At 37.8% G+C, this 22,572-nt stretch overlaps 1 protein-coding gene across 1 annotated transcript in view; it reads right to left on the bottom strand.

The window, feature by feature from the left end:
• Positions 1-22,572, bottom strand: part of FOXO3 (forkhead box O3) — a 134,371-nt gene that overhangs the window by 8,390 nt on the left and 103,409 nt on the right. Inside the window, exon 2 of the mRNA XM_034409122.2 lies at positions 7,996-9,432. Within this exon, the coding sequence (XP_034265013.1) occupies positions 8,032-9,432 (1,401 nt within the window). The 3' untranslated portion in view covers positions 7,996-8,031. The remainder of the gene's footprint in view (positions 1-7,995; positions 9,433-22,572) is intronic.

The following is a 22,572-nucleotide window of genomic DNA, read 5'->3' as shown; positions in this document are numbered from 1 at the left end:
GGGATGCATCAAGGATCATAAGTGTGAAAAACGGCCACAAGTGCCTTTTTTCACGCTGTTGTAACTTCGAAGGTCACTAAATGAACCATTGTAAGTCAAGGACTACCTGTATGTACAAAAATAGAGAAATATTCACACACCCACAATGGAGGAATGGATTGTGAAGGCAGCAAAATTAGCAGATATGGCAAAAGTGACCTGTCTGCTCAGGGACTTTTATATAATAATGATTTTTATAATGAAATAATTTATAAAATAGTAAGGACTTTTATAAAAGACTTTTATAGATGTTTTACCGAAAATGGAAAAAAGTGAAATGGTGATTTCTGGATTTGACGATTCAAAAAAGACTGAATAAGGGGCTAAAGAGACTATTGTAGTGTAAAAGAGGGAAGAGAGATTATGAGTTTGTAACCGCTATAAAGAAGGTCAGAAACATTAGGAGAATTGAATGATAATCTTCAATTAACTTTTTTTTCTTTAACTATATTGTTCGCTTCATTTTTTTTCTTTTTTTTTCCTCTTTACAAATTTCTATATTCGTCTTTCATCAATATAAAAATGTTCAATAATAATATAAATTTTGGGGAAGACTAGTATATGGCATTATTAACTGCCTCAGGCTTGAAGCCGACCTGAATACTGAACCTCAGTATGATCTTCAATAAGCTTATCAGAACACTAACCAGAAAAAAACACTAAACTGCAAGTAATTCTGTGTGTACACACATTTGTAGCAACAATAATACTCTATGTGGGTGAACCATTCAATAAAACATGCATATAATATGAAAATCATAGCTAAGAGAATCTACTACTATTGTAATTCTAAACAAATTGCCAGAAGGAGAGGGAAAAGCAATGGCCAAAAGATTTTTCAGTTGATTTTGTAAGAGCTTTGGTGATTAAGGGGTTGCTACATCTGTACTAGGCAGTACTGAAAAGTTCTGTTGCCTTCTGCACCAACAGCTACACCTTGCTCTATCTCTTAACTTACAAGGTCCTTCCCAAAAGGCAGCATCACCTGTTGTTTTTAAGTACTTTTTTTAAATGGTCCAAGAGACCCTAAATACAATCACAAAAGTGGGGCTGGTATACAGGATAATTTCACATAGGATGACTTGATCAGAGTTCATATGCACTGGACAGGACAGATTTGGATGGATGGATAGATAGATAGATAGATAATGAGTTTATAAAACACACCTGAGAAATAGCAGTGGCTACAAGCTGTGGTTCCCCACCATGCTTAATTCAATCCAACCCAGTGGAGTAAAACAATACTCTGGCTAGTCTATATTTATGCTGCTTGACCTCAAAAGCTATAAGTGATTATCTCAATTCATTCCACAATGTTCACTTGGAATTAAACGTCTGAGGTTCTGATCTCAACAAAAGTGGCAAAGAAAGAGTCCTTAAAATACTAATGATGTAGATTAGCACCCCATTTAGTTCCTGCAGTCTTTAATTATGATGTATTAGAAATTACAATAGTTAAAAAAGGAAAGATGTTCTCCAAAGTGAAAGAAATAGTAAATGTACTGCAAGTAAAACTGAGTTTCAGCCCACCAACAGGAAAGTCCTAACACTTTATGCTACATAAATTCTTAGAAAAAAGGTGATTTGTGTGCATAGTAAGATCTCATAGTGTATGACAGAAAACATAGGAAGAACTAATTAAGTATAATTGTGTTCTTTCTCACCATTTTCAGGGATAAAATAAGTTATATATTAATAAATTGTATTCAATCCACAAATTATTTCTATTGATTTATATGCTAGTTTCTTTGATTTATGCCTCTCACTAGATGGTTGTATTAATACCAATTACTTTAGAGCAGCTCAATTGTTTAGTTTATTCAGTACTATTGTCTAAAGTTTACTGATACAGTTGAATGATATAGATGGATTTCATCAGCTGATAGGACATATGAGCAATAATTTAGAGCAATTAGAGGACTTGTATTTCCACAACTTATAAATGTTAATATGAACATATATGACCATTTCCTATATAAGGAATTAGTTTTCCACTAATATTTCATGTCTTTTTTCCAAACAGCCCTTTAAAGAGCATGATAACGATTTAAAAATAGTTTAATTTCCTGCTGTAGTATTATACAGTTATGAACTAATTGATTTCATATCAACCATGAAACTCTCTGAATGTCTTAGGCATGCCAGTCTCTTCCCCTTGTATTAAAAAAAATAAATAAAATGCAAGGAAAAATTAATTTATAGGGATGTGCTGAAGCAGAGTAACTGCAAACTACTTGTATACCATTCCCAATATAAGAAAAGTGGACCTTCATTGAAAAGGAGACAGAAGGAAAAATCTTAGTGGCCCAATTCAAAGATTCCAAGTTAATCTATAAAGGTATTACCGATTTCAATAATGATTGTATGAAGGTGACACTGCTTGGGTAAATAAGAGAGTGTTTCATTTGACATGAACCATTCAAAATGCACAAATGTTAATGAAAACAGGCTACAGAATTAGCCTTTATATTTCCAATTTGTTATTCCAGAGAATAATCAGGCACTCCTTTTTGCTATAGGCATTCCTAGCATTGTTTTTCTTTCTCTGTTGTCTGGGGAAGCATACATCTTTATTATGGTTATCATGAAAGCAATTCTTCCTGTCATGAAGAACCCTCATTTGCTAATGTTGTTAAATGAATTTGACAGGTCAGAAAGCCAAGACAAATCATTTAAAAGGAGCCAACACTGTTGTGATGTGTCATAGGACATACAAAGCCCCCAAGATGCTAAATAATAGACAGCTCAAGAGGAAAAGTGTAATAAAAGATTCTCCCATAAATCAAACCCCTTCAGTCCTCCTCAAATTCAATTGCTTCTCCAGGAAGATTAGAAAAACATTATTTTAAATGAAGAGCAGACAAAAAATTAAAAAGACTGGAAGATGCCAAATAAAAGAGAGGAAAGATTATATACACTAAACATACATTAAATACTATGCTATCTTTGCATAGTAAAGGTCAGTGTAGCAAGGTATATAAGGGAGGATATTTGTAAAATACATATTAGTGTAGGTCTGCAGTTATTATAGTGTATTAATTACAATCCGTGTTCAATAGCAAGAAATACAGGGGTGAATTGTCAAACGCTATATTGAGCTCCTAAAGCCAAAAAAAATATTGGCTAAATTCATACATGCTGCTGAGCCACAAGCAAATTACTACATGGCTTGATTTATATGTGAACACAAGCAATTTTGGCAAAGATCATTCAGCTGTCAATTCTTTTACTCTTTTTCAATACCTAAGGGTAAAAAGTTCAAAAGCAAATTAAAAATGAAAGCACAGGTCATGACCATTTTTTACAGGTGAGTCAAGAGCTATATAATATTTCTCCAGGATCTCTTAAATAGGCATACGGTAGAAAGTGTAAGTTAGAGCAAATATAATATTTGTGATATATATCAATTCAACTATTCTAAATTTTAAAATTAAATGTATTTCAATTTGTTCTTGAAGAATTCTCAATACTGTGTTACTCCATGATATGTTGCAAAAAGGCAACAAGTTTTCTGTTTGTGCAATTCTTCTTTATAAATACAGTAATCCGGTCATTTCCATTCAGTGCTTCTACTCGTACAATTGGGCAAAGCATAAAGTTTTAATTCCTGGCCTCTTTAGTGAGCCAGCAAAGTTAATATGGCTCCGTCATCCATGAATTTTTGGGTTATCATCAGCCAGGACACTGGACTGTTCCAAATTCCTGATTTAGAAGTAACAACTCTCGGAGAGTTACTATGGTTGTTGGATGGTTAAAGGTAAAGGTAAAGGTTCCCCTCGCACATATGTGCTAGTTGTTCCTGACTCTAGGGGGCGGTGCTCATCTCCGTTTCAAAGCCGAAGACGTCTCCATGGTCATGTGGCTGGCATGACTAAACGTCAAAGGCACATGGAACGCTGTTACCTTCCCACCAAAGGTAGTCCCTATTTTTCTACTTGCATTTTTATGTGCTTTCGAACTGCTAGGTTGGCAGAAGCTGGGACAAGTAATGGGAGCTTATCCTGTTATGCGGCACTAGGGATTCAAACCGCTGAACTGCCGACCTTTCGATCGACAAGCTCAGCGTCTTAGCCATTGAGTCACCATGTCCCATGATAGGGATGGTTACTCCTACTCATAGAATGAATTTGTGAGAATGATCTGAAAAGCATGCAGCTGTTGGTCATTAGTAACAAATTGCCACACAAAAGTAGCCAATACCTTTCAATCAACCTGAACTGAAAACTGAATTAAAATGAAACAATTTGGAGTAAAATTATTACAGCCACCTCCAGAAGACATTTATGACATGCAAGGATTTAGTCATTGCCCTTCCTACCTCCTCTAGCACACCATAAATTACCATAAATAGAATCCTGCATGGAAGAATGAAGCGCAGGACATTCGTTTTTAGTAGCTGAGTTAATTAAAATCATGGCAATCGTTTCCAGGAAAGTCTAGCGTTAGTCCTTGTTTTGCCGTACTTTGCAAGCTTGGAAAATAGCAGCCTTAAATGCTTTGATTTTTCTAAGAAAAAAACATTACTACAAAAAGCACTCTTGAAAAATCTTAGCAATTCAAAATGGAGAAGGAAAACAAATTTGAAATCCTAAAGTTAAACTGTGACAAATATTCACAGAAAAATTCAATCGTATTTTACAACATGATCCTAAGTCAGTGTGATACAAAAGTGAATGCATTATGAACTCCACCCAATGTTGCTCTGCTTGCTCTAAAAATATCAAGCGATGCTGTCATCCTATGCTATCCCATAATTTTGGCAACAGTAGGAACAACCAGTTTCCAATTATCTTTCCTGAATCTTATGAACATAATGGCCTTCAGAAAAGCACAGAGAAAGTCTCCAATAACTGAAAGTCTATAGTGCATTATGCCCACAAAATAATTTTACCAACTTATCCCTGGCTCTTGATGAGTGGTTTTTCAGAACCATGTACTATATAATCCCATCCCTAAAGTTCTCATTGCTTCTCTGCAATGAAAAGGAAAAAAAGAAATTGGAGTTTCTGCAAAGCAGTAAAAGCTGATTTTATCTTTAGCAAATCTGTATATTCTAAGGAGAGGGTTGGGGGCAAGCATAAATAATGGCCAGCTAATGAATCAAGTCACACTTATAAAATATAATAATTGCTTCACCTCCTTCTGTGTTTTTCTCTAGCACTGACATGTATGCTTTTGAATGAATGTTGCCAGCAAATCATGCTACAATTGATGCTACAATACGGGCTAATCAACATTATTGTGGTTTTCCTAAATGGCTTTAAATTACAACCACAATATTTTGGTTTTACTCTTCACTTTACTGTAAATATACAGATTTAAGACATAAATTATAAATATGTATTATGTATTAATGTTCATGTATATTGGTTTTAGCTTTGAAGAATAAATAGTGGCTCCATTTGTTTATTCTGCTAAAAATCCTGTTGGGTTCAATGCAACTTATTCCGTTGTGGAAGGAAGGAAGGAAGGAAGGAAGGAAGGAAGGAAGGAAGGAAGGAAGGAAGGAAGGAAGGAAGGAAGGAAGGAAGGAAGGAGGCTGGCTAACTCTATGCCAAGAGATGATACACTTTCATGATGGAACAATCACTTTTCTTTTCTGGTACCTCATTCCACTTTCATGCTGTGAAAAATGAAGTGACTAAGGTATTTTTGCCAACAACATAGCTCACTGGAGAAAATGAGATGTGAGGACTTTTTGCCAGTCAAAATACTGCTTAAATCTAAGCAGCAGAGATCAATATAATGCTTAGTCTTCTTGAAAATCTACCTGAGCATTCTTTGATAGGAATTTGATAATCATGGCTGCATTCTCCCTTAGCATTTTTAGTCAAGGATTACAGTATTAAACTGCATGCCACAGGGAATTTGTAGTCCTCTTAAAAATCATACTATATATGATCAAGTACTATGCTACTTACAATATTTCAGACATTTTTTGTCAAACCCAAACTGGCCCCAAACTAGTTTATGTGAAAATGTCAGCAAGTTTTTATATGGAATACAAATAACATCTTCAGAGTACCCCTAAATTTGATAAATGATATTGGCAAGGGGAATCCCCAAAATTTTATTAAGGACTCTACAACTGCTTTTTCTTTTTTCAAAATCATAGAAATCAATTTCCTCTCCCAATAGCCTGCTTTGAAGGCTTAATTTCTTTTTTTTTCAAAGCATTAGCTATTATTGCAAAGTAAAAGAATCATATAATCTTGTCACAGTTCTTATCTGAGTGGAAAAGTAACTTTGGAAAGCACTTTGACAAGAAAAATATTGTGCAATATCTGGTTTGATTCTCATTTGGTAATTGTAATTGTTTACAGTATCTTTATTTCTGATAGGAGAAAATAAATGAATGATAACATACGTGGTAACAGCTTCATCCAAAGAAGCTAGGATGAGATCGCCTGCATATCAGATTGGAAAATTGTAAGTCTTTCTGTGAATTTATTTCAGAAACTACTTTGGTGATAAGATCTACTGTATATCCGTAACTTTTTTTGCTTCTTCCTTAATTCACTTTCCCCTTAAGGCCTTTTCCCACTTGCACCTAACAATGATACAATCACCATGCCTTGGCAACATCTTTTTTCTACTCTCTCCTGATGATGATGTTGCTTTTCTCTTATTGGCAGCCTAGGAGTGAGGCAGATTTAAGACCTTCTTAGCTGAAATGATATTTTTCCTCTTTAGCCAAGAGCATCCAGCAGCAGCCACAATGTGTATATAACACTTGTCGTGCTTTGCCACCCTTTATAACAGGGATGAAGTGAGATGATCAGTAGCAGGTGTGGTTAGAGAAGCTCTCATTGGCTGTTTCAGGTTAATACGGGCACACTCCTCCCCTCCCCATCCCTGGCCAACCTTGTCTGCCCTCATTCTGCTTTGTCTCCCTAAAGGTGAGTATTGTGCTGCTGGTTTACCAGAGTTTGCAAATACAGCAGATTGTTCAGCCAGCAGTACTGTTAGTATTTTAACTCCATGACCCTTTAACACAAGACTGAGATAGGAAAACAGCGGAATGAGTGACCAACCCTTCCTCCTTGCCTCCCCAACTGAACATGAAGTCATCCTTTATTATCTATATAAAGAACGGAAAGGAGGAAAAGGGGATAGAAATCTTAAACCAAAGAGCAGCAACTCATTACCCTTTGCAATTATGATGTTGTTGTTTTTTTAAATCACCTATTTGGCTTAAGTTACAACAGAATGAGGTGTTAAGAGGAATGACACAGGAAGGAGCCTAAAAAGATGGACAGAGTTCTCTAGATGGACCTGCCCATTTCTCCTCTGGTGCCGTGACTGTCAGATAGCGTCCCTGATGGTTGGTGATACACAGAAGAGAAAGGAGAAGCAAAGCCAGATCCTTCCTTGCTTATCGTGCACCCCACATGGATAATCAGGACCCTACTGTCCAGCAGTGCATCAAAACAGACAGGTGAGAGGCAGAATAAAGGTTGGCAATGCAAACAGCAAATGTTGTTCTAGTATAGTGGTTTTGTTTGTTTGTTTGTTTGTCAATTTAAGGATGGGTAGATAGCACTTTATCTCATAATTTACCCCATAACAATGCAAGTTGGAACTAACATCGCACTAACAAAACCCCATGCAGTGATGTTTTTTAAAAAAGTATAAAACGATCACCAAGTGGGAAGAGCCAAACCAAAAAAAAAAAAAGTTTTCTGAAACGTTTCAACATGCATCAGGAGCTGATAGTGGGTCAGAGTTTGGAAATGAATTACATCTCTCAATATAGTATGCCCACAGAACACAATGGAGAATACTGAAATTAAATCAGCCTTTAGTTATTTCTATTGGAAACTCTTATCATAGCTGTAATCTAACCCTGAGTTAGGTCTGGGTGTTTGCTGTAAAAGCTGTACTTGTCCTCTTTCAAAGCTATATTTACATATTGTCAAGTACAGTACTGAATGCAACAGACTAAACATTGCTAACCTGCTTTGCCCATTTTCCCCTCTTTGCATAAATCCTTCAGCCTGGAACCCAACTCTGTGATGAAGCTTGCTTAGCACCAGTGAAGTTTCCCACATTCAGTGTAACAACATTCTGGGCTGAGATGAGGGAATCAAAATTAAAATCCAATCCATCTGCATCCATGAGTTCACTGCGGATAATGGACTCCATGTCGCATTCCAAGCTCCCGTTGAAAATATCCAGATCCAAATCACTGGGGAATTTATCGTGCCCCATGACCGGAAGGCTCACACTGTTGGCATACAAAGAAGAGCCTGAGAGGGAGTCAGAAAGTGATTGCATAGACTGGTTGGCAGGTGGCTGTTGCTGGTGTTTTGCTGATCCAAGGTTGGTGTCACTTAAGCCCATAGTACCGGCAGAATTTGACAAGGCACGGCTGCCACTGAGAGAGGAATTCTGGGATTGATGCTGGTGGTGGAGCAGGTTCTGATTGGTCAAAGAGCTCTGACTTGGTTGAGCAGCAAATGACATCATTGGATCATTCCGAAGCATAATATTCCTGCGGGCGTTCTGGGCAGACACAGCGGTGCTAGCTTGTGACATGAGTGGATCAGACTGAGTCATCATGACGTCACTGTGGCTATGTGAATCCGATGCCAGCAGATCCTGCAGAGTTTGGTTATTGTAGTGCGAAATGGAAGAAAATGTAGCTTGCTTGTTCTCTTGGATGGTTTGCATGGGAGACTGACGGAGAGAATTCAGAGATGATGGTCCAAACACAGCATTGTTGAAACTACTGGATGGAGAACCAAGCCCTGAACCTTTGGAGCCATATGGAAAGCTTGAGCTTCTCTGCATGAGACCTCCTGTGGGTGACTGCTGGGAAGAGGGAAGGGTTATATTGTCCAGGAGGTCATCCATAAGATTATCTGTCAAGCCATCATTCAAGTTCATCGTGCCTGCCATGTCAGTCAACCTAGGCAGCTCAACGTTACAGGGCTTGCTCACTGATGGAGACATGCTGGGTGAGCTACTGTACAACATGGGAGAAAGGGGAGCATCATCATCCTGCACCTCATCTAGCTCAGTGCTTGCCAATATTGGGGACAAGCGGCCACTTATTGTACTGGCATTCGAGCTGGTACGAGACCGGAAATCTGTCCACGCATCCAGTTCATCACTGCTACGGGAGGTTGGGCTACCAGGCCACTTGGATAGCTGGGTGGGGCTGTCGTCACTTGTCTCCTGGGCAACTTGAAGGGCGGCTTTTTTCTTAGCTGCTCGTCCTCGGCTCTTTGTGTATTTGTTGCTGTTGTCCATCGATACAGCCCGTCTGCGTGGTGCTTTCCCTCCTTTCCCACCGTCGGGGTTGATCATCCACCATGAGCTTTTCCCAGTTCCTTCATTCTGTACCCTGATGAATCGACTGTGAAGGGACAAGTTGTGTCTGATTGAGTTCTGTAAAGACAACACACAAAATCCCCCAAATTTAGAATATGTCAAGTAAATGCTGTTATTCAATAATACTTAAGACATAAAAAACATAAAGGAAAAAAAACTTCCATTATTGCTAAAAATCTGAAGGGAGTCTCAGTCATCCAGGTCATGGTTGTCCCAAAGATGCTTTTTCAGGAGGCAACTAGACTTTCTTGTTTTTTCTTTGAAGACGTTTCGCTTCTCATCCAAGAAACTTCTTCAGTTCTGACAGGACAGTTGTCTCCTGAAAAAGCACCTTTGGGACTTCCATTATGGCTATTACTTCTCTAGTTTTTAATAGGTTGTTCAGACTCTAGAATAAATACAGAATTTAGTACAGGAATCATGGTAAAATTCAAAGTATTTCTGCATGGCATAAATATAATGAATGTGTGGATAAGCCCTTTTCTGAGAAAGAGCATTTAGTACTGATGCTACTATTGTAAGCACATAGCTTTGGTGATTTAGTGGTGTTTTCTAAACAAATTCTCTTAAATTATGTTCATTAGCTTAAAGAGAATCTCTATCTTTTATTTAAAAAGCTTCCCATTAAAATAGTTGCCAAAGTAATCAGATGCATAGAAAATCAGGATAATTAATATAGATATCCTATGATCCTAAGCACTTATAGCCAAGAACCAGTTCTGCAACTCACTTATTTCTAAATCATAGTGTACAAACTGAAAACGCAAAGCAAAACCTGTCTGACATGTTGTAACCTAATGATCTTCCGTAAATAGCAACAACTATGTTTATTAGTTTTTTCTCATCTTCCCTTTTCCTTTAGTGGTGTCTGAGCAAACTAACTTGGTTAATATTCTACCCTGAGCCATTGCTGTAAGTTTCCAAAGAGAAAAACAATTATATATAGCACAGTCACCAACTGTGTGGTTTTTACCAGTGGATATGAAAGAGTTGAGCAAACCAAATTCTAGTCAATTGCCATAAGAAATGCAACAAGTCAAAACACCACTGACTTGAGAAATCCCATCACCCCAAAACCAGCATGCCATTTAGGGTCATACTAGAATGAACGGATGGTTGCAAGAGACATATACTGCTAGTCTAAAAGCTATTTCCAGCCATTCCATTGAGATGCACTTTAGGTTTATAGTAGTAAAAAAAAAGTGGCAGGGGGAGAACTTCCAGATAAGGCTTTTATTGTCAAAATATCAAACCACACTCTCAGAATTTTTCAGAGAACTGACTGAAAGATTTCTTCCAATAATAAACTTCCTGCACGTTCCCACCATTGCTTCTAGCTATTTTAATTACCATATCGGAAAAAATAAATAAAGGGAAGGGCAGAATAAGTTGGGAAAGGTGGCAAAGGCAGAATGCCTTGTGGTTGTTACTGCTACAACCCTCTGTCTGGACACACCCAAAGGAAGATGAGACTGGTAGGATTACAGCCTATATAGTCCAAATATAGTCCAATTGTGCAAAGCAAAGCTAGTTCTTTACAAAGCGCAGAGGCCTAGGCGAAGCCTCTCTTTTCAGAGTGCTAAAGCAGCCATGTCATTTGCAAGTCCTGGATGGCTGCTTCCGAAGTTGGTCCTTGTTACTTTAACAATTAAAATGAGCAGCTTTGTATTGTGCGTGTCAAAACCTTAAAGTATTTTGGAGATAAGAATCTGGAGGAAACCACAGTATGACCGGGTCTCTTTAAATGTGAGGAGGTACTTAAAAACTACTGGCAGATATGGATCATATCCATGTGGAAAAGTGAAATGTTTTTGAAAACATGTTTTGAAAACAGAATAGTAGGAATTCACTGATTTTTTTTTAAAACTATTTTATATTGTACAATGGGGATTGTCATTCAAGCTCGATGATTCACATTGGCATCGCTACGTCTGACATAAAGAAGCAGGATGACATTAAGTTAATGAAAAACATCTGGGGTGTGCAAAGACATGCAGTCTACGTGCTTTTTATTCATCGTTTAAGTACATAAAAATGTTTTGTCTAAGGCCAGGTCCAGTAAAGGGAAAAAAAAGTAATAAAGTTCAAAGCCAGGGTTTTCTCTCTTGATCATAGCAGATATATACTGTTGTAGGCTGCCTAGAATCGCTTTTTCATAAGATGGGCAGCCACGTAAATTTGACAAACAAATAAATAAAATAAACTACCACTTCAAGCAAATATAAATACATACCAAATGCCACTCACTCTCCCTTTGTAAGTATAAACGCACACCTTTAATAAAGTAAAAGCTCTGGAGTATTTTCTTTTCACTTTGCCAGTTTATGGCTTTGATTCCAAGCTCTGCAAATACTCTAACGGGTGCATACTGATTTTCTATGAGTGAGGTGGTTTTTTTTATCGGAAAGATTATAGCCCTACTGTGTATCTCCATCTATGTGTAAACTCTCGAAACCTTTCAGTCATCTGTAGTAAGTTATAATACTAAAAACAATAAAAGTAATAATAATCATCTGTGTATTGGATCAGAGTGGTTTACACTGCACAGTGTTTGATGAAAATTTTATACAATTTGCTGAATTTTGGAGCATTAATGCAACTGTGTATTAAAGTGTCAGGCTTTTACCCAACAAATATTCAGATTAAGACACAGTTCAAATGTGTTTAGCCTGAATGATAAAAACCAAGCTATTACAACTGTAAGACTTGAGCTTTACCTAAAGCCAACCCCCTATATATCAAATCCTATGTTTTGGTTATGGGCAGAGAACCACTTTTTCTCAGTGGGAGAAGAAACTAACACCTTATTGTAATAGAACAGTCTAATTTTAGTAGCTTTGGTTATGGTTTTGTTCAATTTCTTCCTCACACAAAAGTAGCTACTGATAAAAAAACACACTTCATATTCATTTTCTTACTTCACAGTAATTGTTACTTATGTTGTTTCTTGTTGATGGGCAATACTAGGTGACTGTTGAATGAATAAGCTTCTTAAAACTAATGTATACTGTTTTCCCTTGCATTTATTACTACTGAAAACCAACCTGAGTCAATCTGAATGAACACTAGTAGTTCCCTTTCAAGCTAAATATTGCCTCCACTATCCCATATAAGGTTCCTGCATTTCAACATTGAAGTGCAACATTCCATCCTGGGATCAAACCAGGGGCAGGTTCCAAATCCCGTTGCTACTGGTTCGTTCGTGCGCGGCGTATGGGCGTCCAAGCAGGTGGGCAGAGCCTCCTGCCACTGCCGCTACCGGCTTGCCTGATCTGGTGCGAACCGGTAGCAACCCACCACTGGATCAAACTTGTCCCAAAGATGAGAAATACCAGGGATCCCTCTCTGCCATGCTTCCAGGCACAGTGCAGTTAATGTAACTTCTAGGGCCAATGTGCATATATTGTGTTATGTCAACAACAGCCACCAAGTAGCCTGAGCAATTCTGGGAACTTAAGTTCCTCTTTAAAATTGTTATTTGCATAAAGAGGAATGCTCCACTCACACCAATGAAGATTTCCTTTGAAATATAAACTGAAGTTTTGCAGAAGAAATATTAAACAAAATGGTAGCAAAAAGAGAAAGGCAAAAGTTATACATGTTATGAGCCGTGTTGGCTCATTGGTCAGAATGCAGTATTGTAGGCTAATTCTGCTGACTGCCAGCAGTTCGATTCTGACCAGCTCAAGGTTGACTCAGCCTTCCATCCTTCGGAGGTCGGTAAAATGACAATCCAAATTGCTGGGGGCAATATGATGAACTCTGTAAACCTCTTAGAGAGGGCTGTAAAGCACAGTGAAGCGGTATATAAGACTAAGTGCTATTGCTAATTACATTCCCACAGAAAACATGTGTCCATTCTCCCAATCATAAGGAACACTCCTTAGTGGAATTACCTATCCTGTTACAAACAGTGAAATGAACGCACTGAATATGCTTTGCCATGTTCGTTCATAAGTTTTATAAGGACACTGTTTACAGTTTTGCTGACTCGATCAGGACCACTGTTTCTCATATTTCAGAATTCTATTTGCAAGTGTTTCATTTGTTTGTTCTTTATTTCTTTAGTTTGGGAACATTGGCATATCCTTTTCTACAAAAATTTCCCCACTCTTCTGAGCTCAGTTTCTGTTTCAGTCTCTTCCATGCTGTGTTTACCTTATGGGTCTTGCCCATTAATTCAGACACCAGCTGCATGCACCTCGCCTGGAGTACAGAGGCTTTTTGTCTGGAAGGGACATGTGGTATCAATTTATCACTCTCCACAACACAACAAGGAATCCATTTGCTGGGGGTGGGGGGAGGGAAGAACTGTGTGACTTCTCTTAAAAGCACCCCCACCCAATATTTTTAAAAATAAACCTACAGATTAGCAAGATGAGATACAGCTGGTGGATATGGAATCCTTGTTATATGATTGACTCTGTAAATTTAATACCCCAGTCCATTTGCAATGCAAAATAAAGAGTTCCAGTGTGCTGTATATTCTTCAACTAGATACAAACAATTAAAATAAGCCTTGCAATATAGCTTTTCACAATACATGATTTGGAAGTGATTAACAGTTAGCAGCAGCTTCTGATTAGTTACTCTGAGTGCTTGTTTTAGCCTCCTTGAATGGCTTTCTGAGCAGGGTAAGCAGGGGTAAAAATAACCTAGAAGCACTGAAAAAAATCTCTAGTGGGGTTGTATTCTAAATGCATTGTGCAACAGTATGCGTCCTTATTACAGAAAATATGTTACTCTTATATTCATATTTTTTTTAATAACATTTCCAGACATCTCCCTTTCAGGTCACTGATATATATCTGAACTTGGGGTTCTACTACAGTATTAAATCATTTCAACTGAGGAAGGAAGGAAGGAAGGAAGGAAGGAAGGAAGGAAGGAAGGAAGGAAGGGAGGGAGGGAGGGAGGGAGGGGGCTCCCACAGCTGTAAATTTTTAATGTGAGCTGAATGAGGAAAAGAAACGGACAAAACTCTTAAATTGCACATTTTTAAAAAATGGCCACTTAGCCATTCTATTCCTGAACATGGTTGTCCAATGAAACAAAAGGTTGGGCGGGGGGGAGGCAAGAACAGGGGAAGGGAAGTCCCCAGTATATGTGGCAGACAGGCAGGCCAAAAGCCCAGGATGTAGTGGTCATTCCTGCACAGAGTCTGAAAGGGAGGCAGCATTCCTGTCACAGCACCCTCAAGCCAATAGGGCCACAGGCATGCCTGCAGTGGATGGAAGTGTGACAGGTGCCCACTTTGCCTGGCTTACGTTGGCAGAAGTCAGAACAATACTATTTTTAATGTGGAGCAACAAAAGGTGAGCAGAGGTTCACCTTCATGGGAGGTGATGATTAAGTTTGGCCTGCCTGTCTTCAAGAAATGACCAGTGAACCATCTTTTTGCTGGTGCAAGAAAGAAATTCATTTCAGCTCTGAAGAGAAATAAAGTCCCTTAAGGTCTAAAATATAAGGGAAAAGGCATTATTTTCAAGTTTTATTCTAAAGCTTTGAACACAGAGACAATATTAAATATTTATTACACTTATATCATATCTTGTTTGAAAATCAGCTCATGGTGGAATTTATTCCTGTGAAATAAATTGGCTTGAGAGACAGCAACTTAACAATGGTCATCCAGGGAGGAGCGATTTGAACTCCAAGCTCCCTAGAATGATCTCAGTACTCGTGCAACGTTCACAGAACATACACAGACTTGGTTAATTTAACCATGGCTTACTCAGTTAACTAAAATTTCTGGATGTGCAGGATATAGTGAACCATAAACCAAAAAAAAAAAAAAAAAGATAAATCTGTTATCTTTGCAAAATATCCTTAGCTAAAATGTGACTTTTCAATTTGTAGATCAGTGTATTTATGGCTCAGTATTTACAAACATTGCTTCTATTTGTCTTTAAGAATAAAGGTGAAAAGGGAGATACTGGACTTAGTTTCTCCAGGTTCTAAAGTAATTTAATCTTCCCCAGGTTCAAATGAAGTCTATCAACCATGAGAAGGACATTAATTTGCCTTCCCTTAGCCCGACTGATCTTAGAGCTAGGGTCCCCAACCCCGGGGCCCCAGCCCACTATCAAGCCTTGGACTGTTCAGAACTGGGCCACAGAAGTAACGGGCAAGTGTGTGCGTGCATATCCCTGCTTGTGTGAGCAGTGAGCAGTGGTTCACATGCCCGCTGCTCACACAGAACCATCTCCTCTCTTCCCCTGCTGAATCGCAAAGCCGGAAAGATTGGGGAACTCTGCCTTATAAGGTACACCCTTGAGATGACCTATGTCTGCTTAGAACTACCTTGACACCACTTCCAAAGTAAGTTTATTGGGGGTTAAGGTCAAAATAGAAATCAGGAGCATAGATGGAATGGAAAACAACAAGCAACAGGGGGGATAAGGAAGTAAAAATTTTTTATAAGAAATACTGATAAGTATTCTCATCTTAGTAGAGTCCAGCAAATAATTTATTCTTTCTAATAATGCTACTGAACTTGAAGGGATCCAAGGGATTGGAGATAATGAACATTTAAAGTACATTTCTGTAGTTTATTGAGCATTATAGCCTTGCTTCTGAAAAGCACACTGTCTTACCTTAATACAACAATTAAATTAAAACAAGTAGTTGCTCTATATGATGGTATTTTTCTTGCAGATTTTTCAGAAATGAATCAACAAATGGATGGAGGCATAAATGAATGAAGGGGACACTTTGATGTTTTTCTTCTCAGAATTTCCCCCTCCCCCAGTCCCATTTTATAATAAAGCATGAGAGGCTGACTGTGGAAGAAGAGTTATAGCTTGCATGGGCTTAGTGGCCTTTTATCCATTTTTCAATTCAGCCCAATCACTTATTATCTATTCTAGAGAGACACCCTGAAGAGTTATGATTCTAATTTAGCTCAATTTACAACTGGGTACCTCTTTCAGCTCTACCTTAATTCCTTTAATTGCTAACATTATCAGACAAACATATTAATTTATAATTTTTGTTGGTATAAACTCTTGCATGCTTGAGAAATTTAGGTGCTAAACGTATCTTAAACTGCTTCCTTATTTGCTGAAAGGGGACAGTGGGTGGTTGGGAAAAACGCCACAAGAAAACATACAAGGCATTTCAGTTTTCCCCTTACCAGAATGACTGTTAAAACCTTTTGATTTTAGAGGATTATACCTGAATCCAAGTCAGTGTTGGTGCCTGATGACTGCCTGAGCAATCCCTGAATTTTTCTTGCAAGGTTTTAAAAGTGGTTTGCCATTGCCTTCTTCTTTGAGCTGAGGGCCAAAGTCACCCAGCTGCCTTTATGTCTAATATGGGTTTAGAATTCCTGTTTCTAGCCCGATGTCTTAAATTTAGATGATCACATTGAGCTATTTTCACTTAATATTCCAATCTTTGCACCAATTGATACGAACAAGGTTATCTGTGAGTCAGATGAGTGGGTGGTATAGAAACATGAATAAACAAACAAACAAACAGAATAGTTTGTCACTGGGGTCTTTGTTTTACTTTAGTATTAATCTCTCTCCATGTCTTCTTCCCTTTTTCCTTTCTTCACATGAATTATAATTTTTAAAACTGCCTAACATGTGCTGTCGGGATTATAAATTATAATCCCGACAGCACATGTTAGGCAGTTTTATGAAGTGGCAATTTTGTCTATTCTCAACATGGCCACAATGATGGACATTGAACACCTATTAAACAGAGAACAGGAAAGGTTGCTTTCTTCCATCTCTTAATCCTTCAGGATATTCCTCTCTAACCCACAGCTGCTCTGTGTCCTGGGGAGAGCAAAGTAGATGATATCCTTTCGAAGTATTGGCTGTAGCCACTCACCATTTTTATTTTCTAAGAATGCTTACAGAGTCAATTCTATGAGATAATAAAATAACCTAGAAGTATAGTTTTGGAATACTGAAAGCACAACCTAGGATGTCTGAGAACTACAACTGACATCTTTTTTTCCCCTTCAGGGTCTGTATGTAGCGTTAGACAGTGGATTTGAGGAAATACTAAAACACACATATAAAACTTATCCTTGCTGAAGGAAAGATACACATAACCTACCTGACCTCAGCTGGGGGGGGGAAAAACCTGCACTCTTTCTATCCCACACAATCAACAAGACCTTTGGAGACAATCAGAGATAAAGATGTGGAAAAATACTGAGCTATATGGATTATGGGACTGTTTTAAGAATCTTTACAGTCTGACTTTCATATATTGTAATTATCTTAAAATATCTCTCTGATTACAGTACCTGCTTGTGGAATTCCCTGCATATGGAGCCTCACCCAAGTGTCTCCCTCTTCACACAGATACTATACACACCAAGCAAAGGCCTCTTTTTCAGAGTGCCCTTAAAATTTCAAGTCCAATTTGACTTTACTTAAATAGTACTGGACTTTATAGTTGCTGCCTTGGATTTTACCAATGCCCTTTTATATTATTGTATTCATTTAAATGTCACTATTTTAATGCCATTATCTTAATTATTACTATTGATTCATTGATCGTTTGATTATGTGCCATCAAGTCATTTCAATTCCCGGCAACCACAGAGATAGATTTTCTCCATGATGATTTATCCTTAACCTGTTCTTTCAGGCCTCTCAACAATGTGCTCACTGCCACCTTGTTGGTGGTTCTTTTTTTCTTCTTTTCTTTTCTTCTTTTTTCTCTTCCTTTCCTTTCCTTTCTTTTCCTTTCCTTCCACCTTTCCTTGAATGAGAGCCTTTTCCAGAGAGCTGGGTTTTCAGATAATATATCTAAAAATTATCACAGTATTCAGTATTTCGGGAGTTGTCTAAACGTTTAAACAATGAATGAATGAATAACAAGTGTCCTCTATATAGTTGCATTTTAATTTTTCAATTCCTTGGAAGCAGCTGAATGTGTCTTCTGACATACACAAGGCAACTCATTGTAACCAAATGTGTACAACCAGAATCATGGTCAGAATATCTAAATCAATCTGCTCTGTCTCATTCTCTCTTTTTAATGATATTATTCTAAATTACTACAATAAATAACAACCCCACCTCCAGCTGAAAATATAGCATCTGGGAATTGGCTGAACACATACGACTTTCAGTTAGCCGTACCACTTCCAGTTACCCTATAGACAGCCATCCGCTGACCGCAGGAGACTTCTAATAAGTAACATTTGTTTTGTGTAGTGAGAATGATGCTTGCCATTTACTTTTTTCCACTGGGAAATGCATGTGTGGAGGCAGGAGAGGTGGGGGATGATGGGAGAAAGAAAACACAAGCAAAACATCACGGTAAAAATACCCAAATGCTGAATTTTTCAAAAGGCTGATCAAAAATGTGTAGAGGAGCACAAAAATGAAAGGAGGGAGAGGGGGGATAAGAAACAAAGAACTGTTTCTTCCAGTCAAAAGAAACATTCCAAATAGAGCTTTATGAGAAGACATGGCAATGGTTAAACAGTTGTGTGGCGTTTATTTTTCAAAGTTAGAAACTGTCTCAGTAGCTTCTTGCCCAGCTGTTTTTGTTCTTGGAAAACTACAGAGAACATTCCATTCCATTCCATTCTACTCCACCAAACCTGCACTTCCGGCACACGCTTGGACACTGGAACCAACTCTTGCAGATTCACACACACACCCTTCATCCCGTACAACGTCTTTTGACCAAACACTTCAGCAAGACCTGATAATACAGGCTGTAAATGTGCATTTGCGATTTCTGCACAATGGAATTCTTGCGAGTATTCCAGTGCAATGCCTATTGTATCATCAGGGGCTGCTCTCAAAGAAGCTTAAGAAAAATAATTTAGAATATTGAAGCAAGGCTTGTGGTTGTAGGATTCAAAGGGACAGGCCAGGGTCATTCCCCAGAAGCAAGCAAATAAAGAAGCACCTGGTGCAAAGTCTGTTTCAGAGCAACTCTTAGGACTGCAGGCGATTTAAAGCCTTGGTCAAGTTCCAATTGAGAACCTTTGTGGGAATTAAACTGTAAGACAGTCTATGCGGCAGTTTTTAAGATTAAGAAATTAATCAGGAGTGCAGAGTTGAATGGTGTTTGAAAAAGGAAATTCTAAGTTCTTAAAATGTTTGATATTTCTCAGGCTATAAGGCTGCTAAATCTGTGTTTTAATATTCACTCCCTAGCAATAAAGTATTGTTTATTGCCTAGGGAGTGTTTAAAGTTAAAGTCAGGACTCCTTTCCACTGTTAAAAATTATGGAGGACCTCAAAAGAGCTTTTGTTTCTATGGGTTATATTTATTGATATTTACCATATTAAAAATTAAGATTGACACAGTCTCTGCCACCATCTCTTCTTGTTTGATGGGATTTTAATATTGTATTATTTTTCAACATAGGGTGGCAACTCATTTTGATTTCAAGGACCCCTTGGGTGTCCTCAGACCATACTTTGAAAAACACTTCAGTAAAGTATGGTCAGATATGTTATTTACCCATTTCAATCCAGCTAATGGCGACTGCTTAATTTTTTTCAAAATTATATCTTTTGTGTTTTGTTATAAATGTAATAAAATATGTTATTGAAACACAACTGAATATATATGGGCATGCTTGCAGGAAGACTGTAGGAAGATACCGGGGGTGGGGGGTGGGGCAACAGGAAGATGCTAGGGGGTTAACAGTTAATGCCTCAGTTGTGTGCTGCTTACAGTGTGGCCCTGCAGATTCAAGTCTTGATACTGAATCTCCTCAGGAACACTGAGTAAGGAAGGAGCATTTCTAGAGCGGACACATGTGAACGATACCTGCCGTGCGCCTACATACTGGCTGGGCAAACTATAGAGGCTAAAGACTAAAGACTATAGAGGCTAAAATTACACAATCATTTCCTACAGCAACATTTGGTTTACGGAGTGGCCAAAGTCTATGGGTGTTTAGATTAAAGGACACACCAGTTTCCATTCTTATATTTCTAGGTAGTCCTACCTATCTTTTCTTTTTCTTCCGCATCTCCTTTGTTTCGTCTTCATTTGTGATAGCTGCTTTTCTATTAGTTCATCAAAAGCCTATCGAGATGCGTTTAAATAGTTCCCGCGGTAGAATCAATAGCAGTGGTAGTGGAGCACAAGGCCTCCGGACTGCAAAATAAAGAGGAGAGAGGAGTGCCTTTGTAAACTACAACTGAAATTTGAAAAAAAAAAAAATTAAAAAATGGAGTGCATATGGTGTGTAATAATTATTCATTTGTGAGCCCTCTCAGTATATCATACCATCATTCATATGCCTTTGAAGATCTAATTTGCTTGTCTGCAGATTTCCCCAATCAGCTAAGATTAACCTACTACAGGCATGATCTTGACATCCGCTGCATTATTTCCTGCCCCCAACTTCTTTTTGTTGCTTCTGAATATTTAATCATCTTACTCAATGAAGACCTTGGTTAAAACTCAGAAACCCACCCCCTAATCTTAAACTTTCAGTTGTCCTAATCTGGTATTGCCTCAAAATGGATTTGGGTCATTTATTACCGTAATGGTCATAGGGCTTTTCCTTTTTATAATAAATGCTTCTAGCATATGAAGAGAATGCATTTATAGAATATAATAACACCAGAGCAACTTATTAACTGGATATTGAAAGAGGCTGATATATGTTAATAAAATACTCATATCCACAGCAAAGGTTGTGTGTTGAAAATGAAAACTTGCGTGCAATTTAAGTTTAAGTTGCTCTTAAACGTCAAAGATATGTACACTGTTTGAGAGCTGAATTTACAAAAGCAGAATTAAATTTTTGCCTGTCTACATTGTCCACACAAGCTTTTATATATACAATTATTTTCCTATTCAGATTGTTCCTTTTCAGGAAAGGAACATAAGAAGGACTCACATTTCTCCTTTAGTGTTATGTCCCTCCAATTTCTTTCAAGACCTCAATGTTACTTTTAATGCGAAAGATTACAGAGATGAGTCAGAACTAGCTTTCCTGTTATGAAATCTACCTACTTTTGGAAATTGTGACTAAACTAGCTACTCTCTGACAGGAAATGCTGTATATTCATGGGAAAGGAGCAAATACTAAAACTAATCAAACCAGTGTGTCAGCAAAGTCTGAAAGAGCTTGATCCTAAAATATACTTCTTGGGCAAAATGTGATGTCCATATGCTACATCAACCAGACCAAGTTATACATCACACATAAGTTTTATAACATGACTTAATGGACTTGTTCTCCTAGCAATCTGAAGAATATCAGCTGGAAATAACATTTCTCTGTAATTATGTACCATTTTATACATAAAATGTTATGTTACATTGTATGGCTTTCCAAAGAGATGATAAGAGACGTTTTAAGGAGACAATATCAGATTTTTACCCTACAGGTTAGTTCTAGGGGGAGTTGGCAATGATGGCGATTATGGGGCACATCCAGGGGGCACCAGAGAGAAGAAAGCAGGAATACGGAATGACACATTGAGTAATGTGTATTTCTCCCTCGTTACCTGATATCACTTTAGCGTTTTCACACATATCCAGCATGCACAGATCAACAAGACTGCCTCTATGTAAGCCTTATGGGTCATAATTTAATTCCCTTTGATTGATGAATTTATGAATTTCTGTTGAGTTCATCTGCTATGCCATAATGTGGTTGGTTTGATTTTGGCTTTGTTCAATACAGGTAATCCTTGAGTTATGACTACAATTGAGCCCAAAATTTATGTTGCTAAGGGCAAAATTTGTTAAGTGAGTCTTGCCCCATTTTATGACCTTTTCTGCCACAGATATTAAGTGAATCACTGCAATTGTTAAATTAGTCACTCGGTTGTTAAGTGAATATGGCTTCCCTGTGGACTTTGCTTGTCAGAAAGTAGCAAAGGTGATCACCGTCATAAATATGAGTCAGTTCTCAAGCATCCAAATGTAAATCACGTGACCATGGGGATGCTGCAATGGCCATACGTGTGAAACATGGCCATAAGTCACTTTTTTCAGTGCCGTTGTAACTTTGAATGGTCACTAAATGAACTATGGTAAATCAATGACTACATATATATGATCCCCAGTTACTGGGAACTATGATTTATAGTTTGGATATTGTCTGAAATCATCAACAAATAAAAGTTACTGTCAACCCTAGAAATAGACAGAAAATAATATACAAAAAGAAATTGAAACAAAAACAGTGTGATCAAACAAATCAGTTAACTATAATATCAAAACAAGAATCCAATAAAA

This window comes from Pantherophis guttatus, chromosome 1 (genome assembly GCF_059756535.1).
Source record: "Pantherophis guttatus breed Tessera chromosome 1, ASM5975653v1, whole genome shotgun sequence".
Lineage (NCBI taxonomy): Eukaryota > Metazoa > Chordata > Lepidosauria > Squamata > Colubridae > Pantherophis > Pantherophis guttatus.
This window is presented reverse-complemented; position numbering and strand designations above follow the sequence as displayed.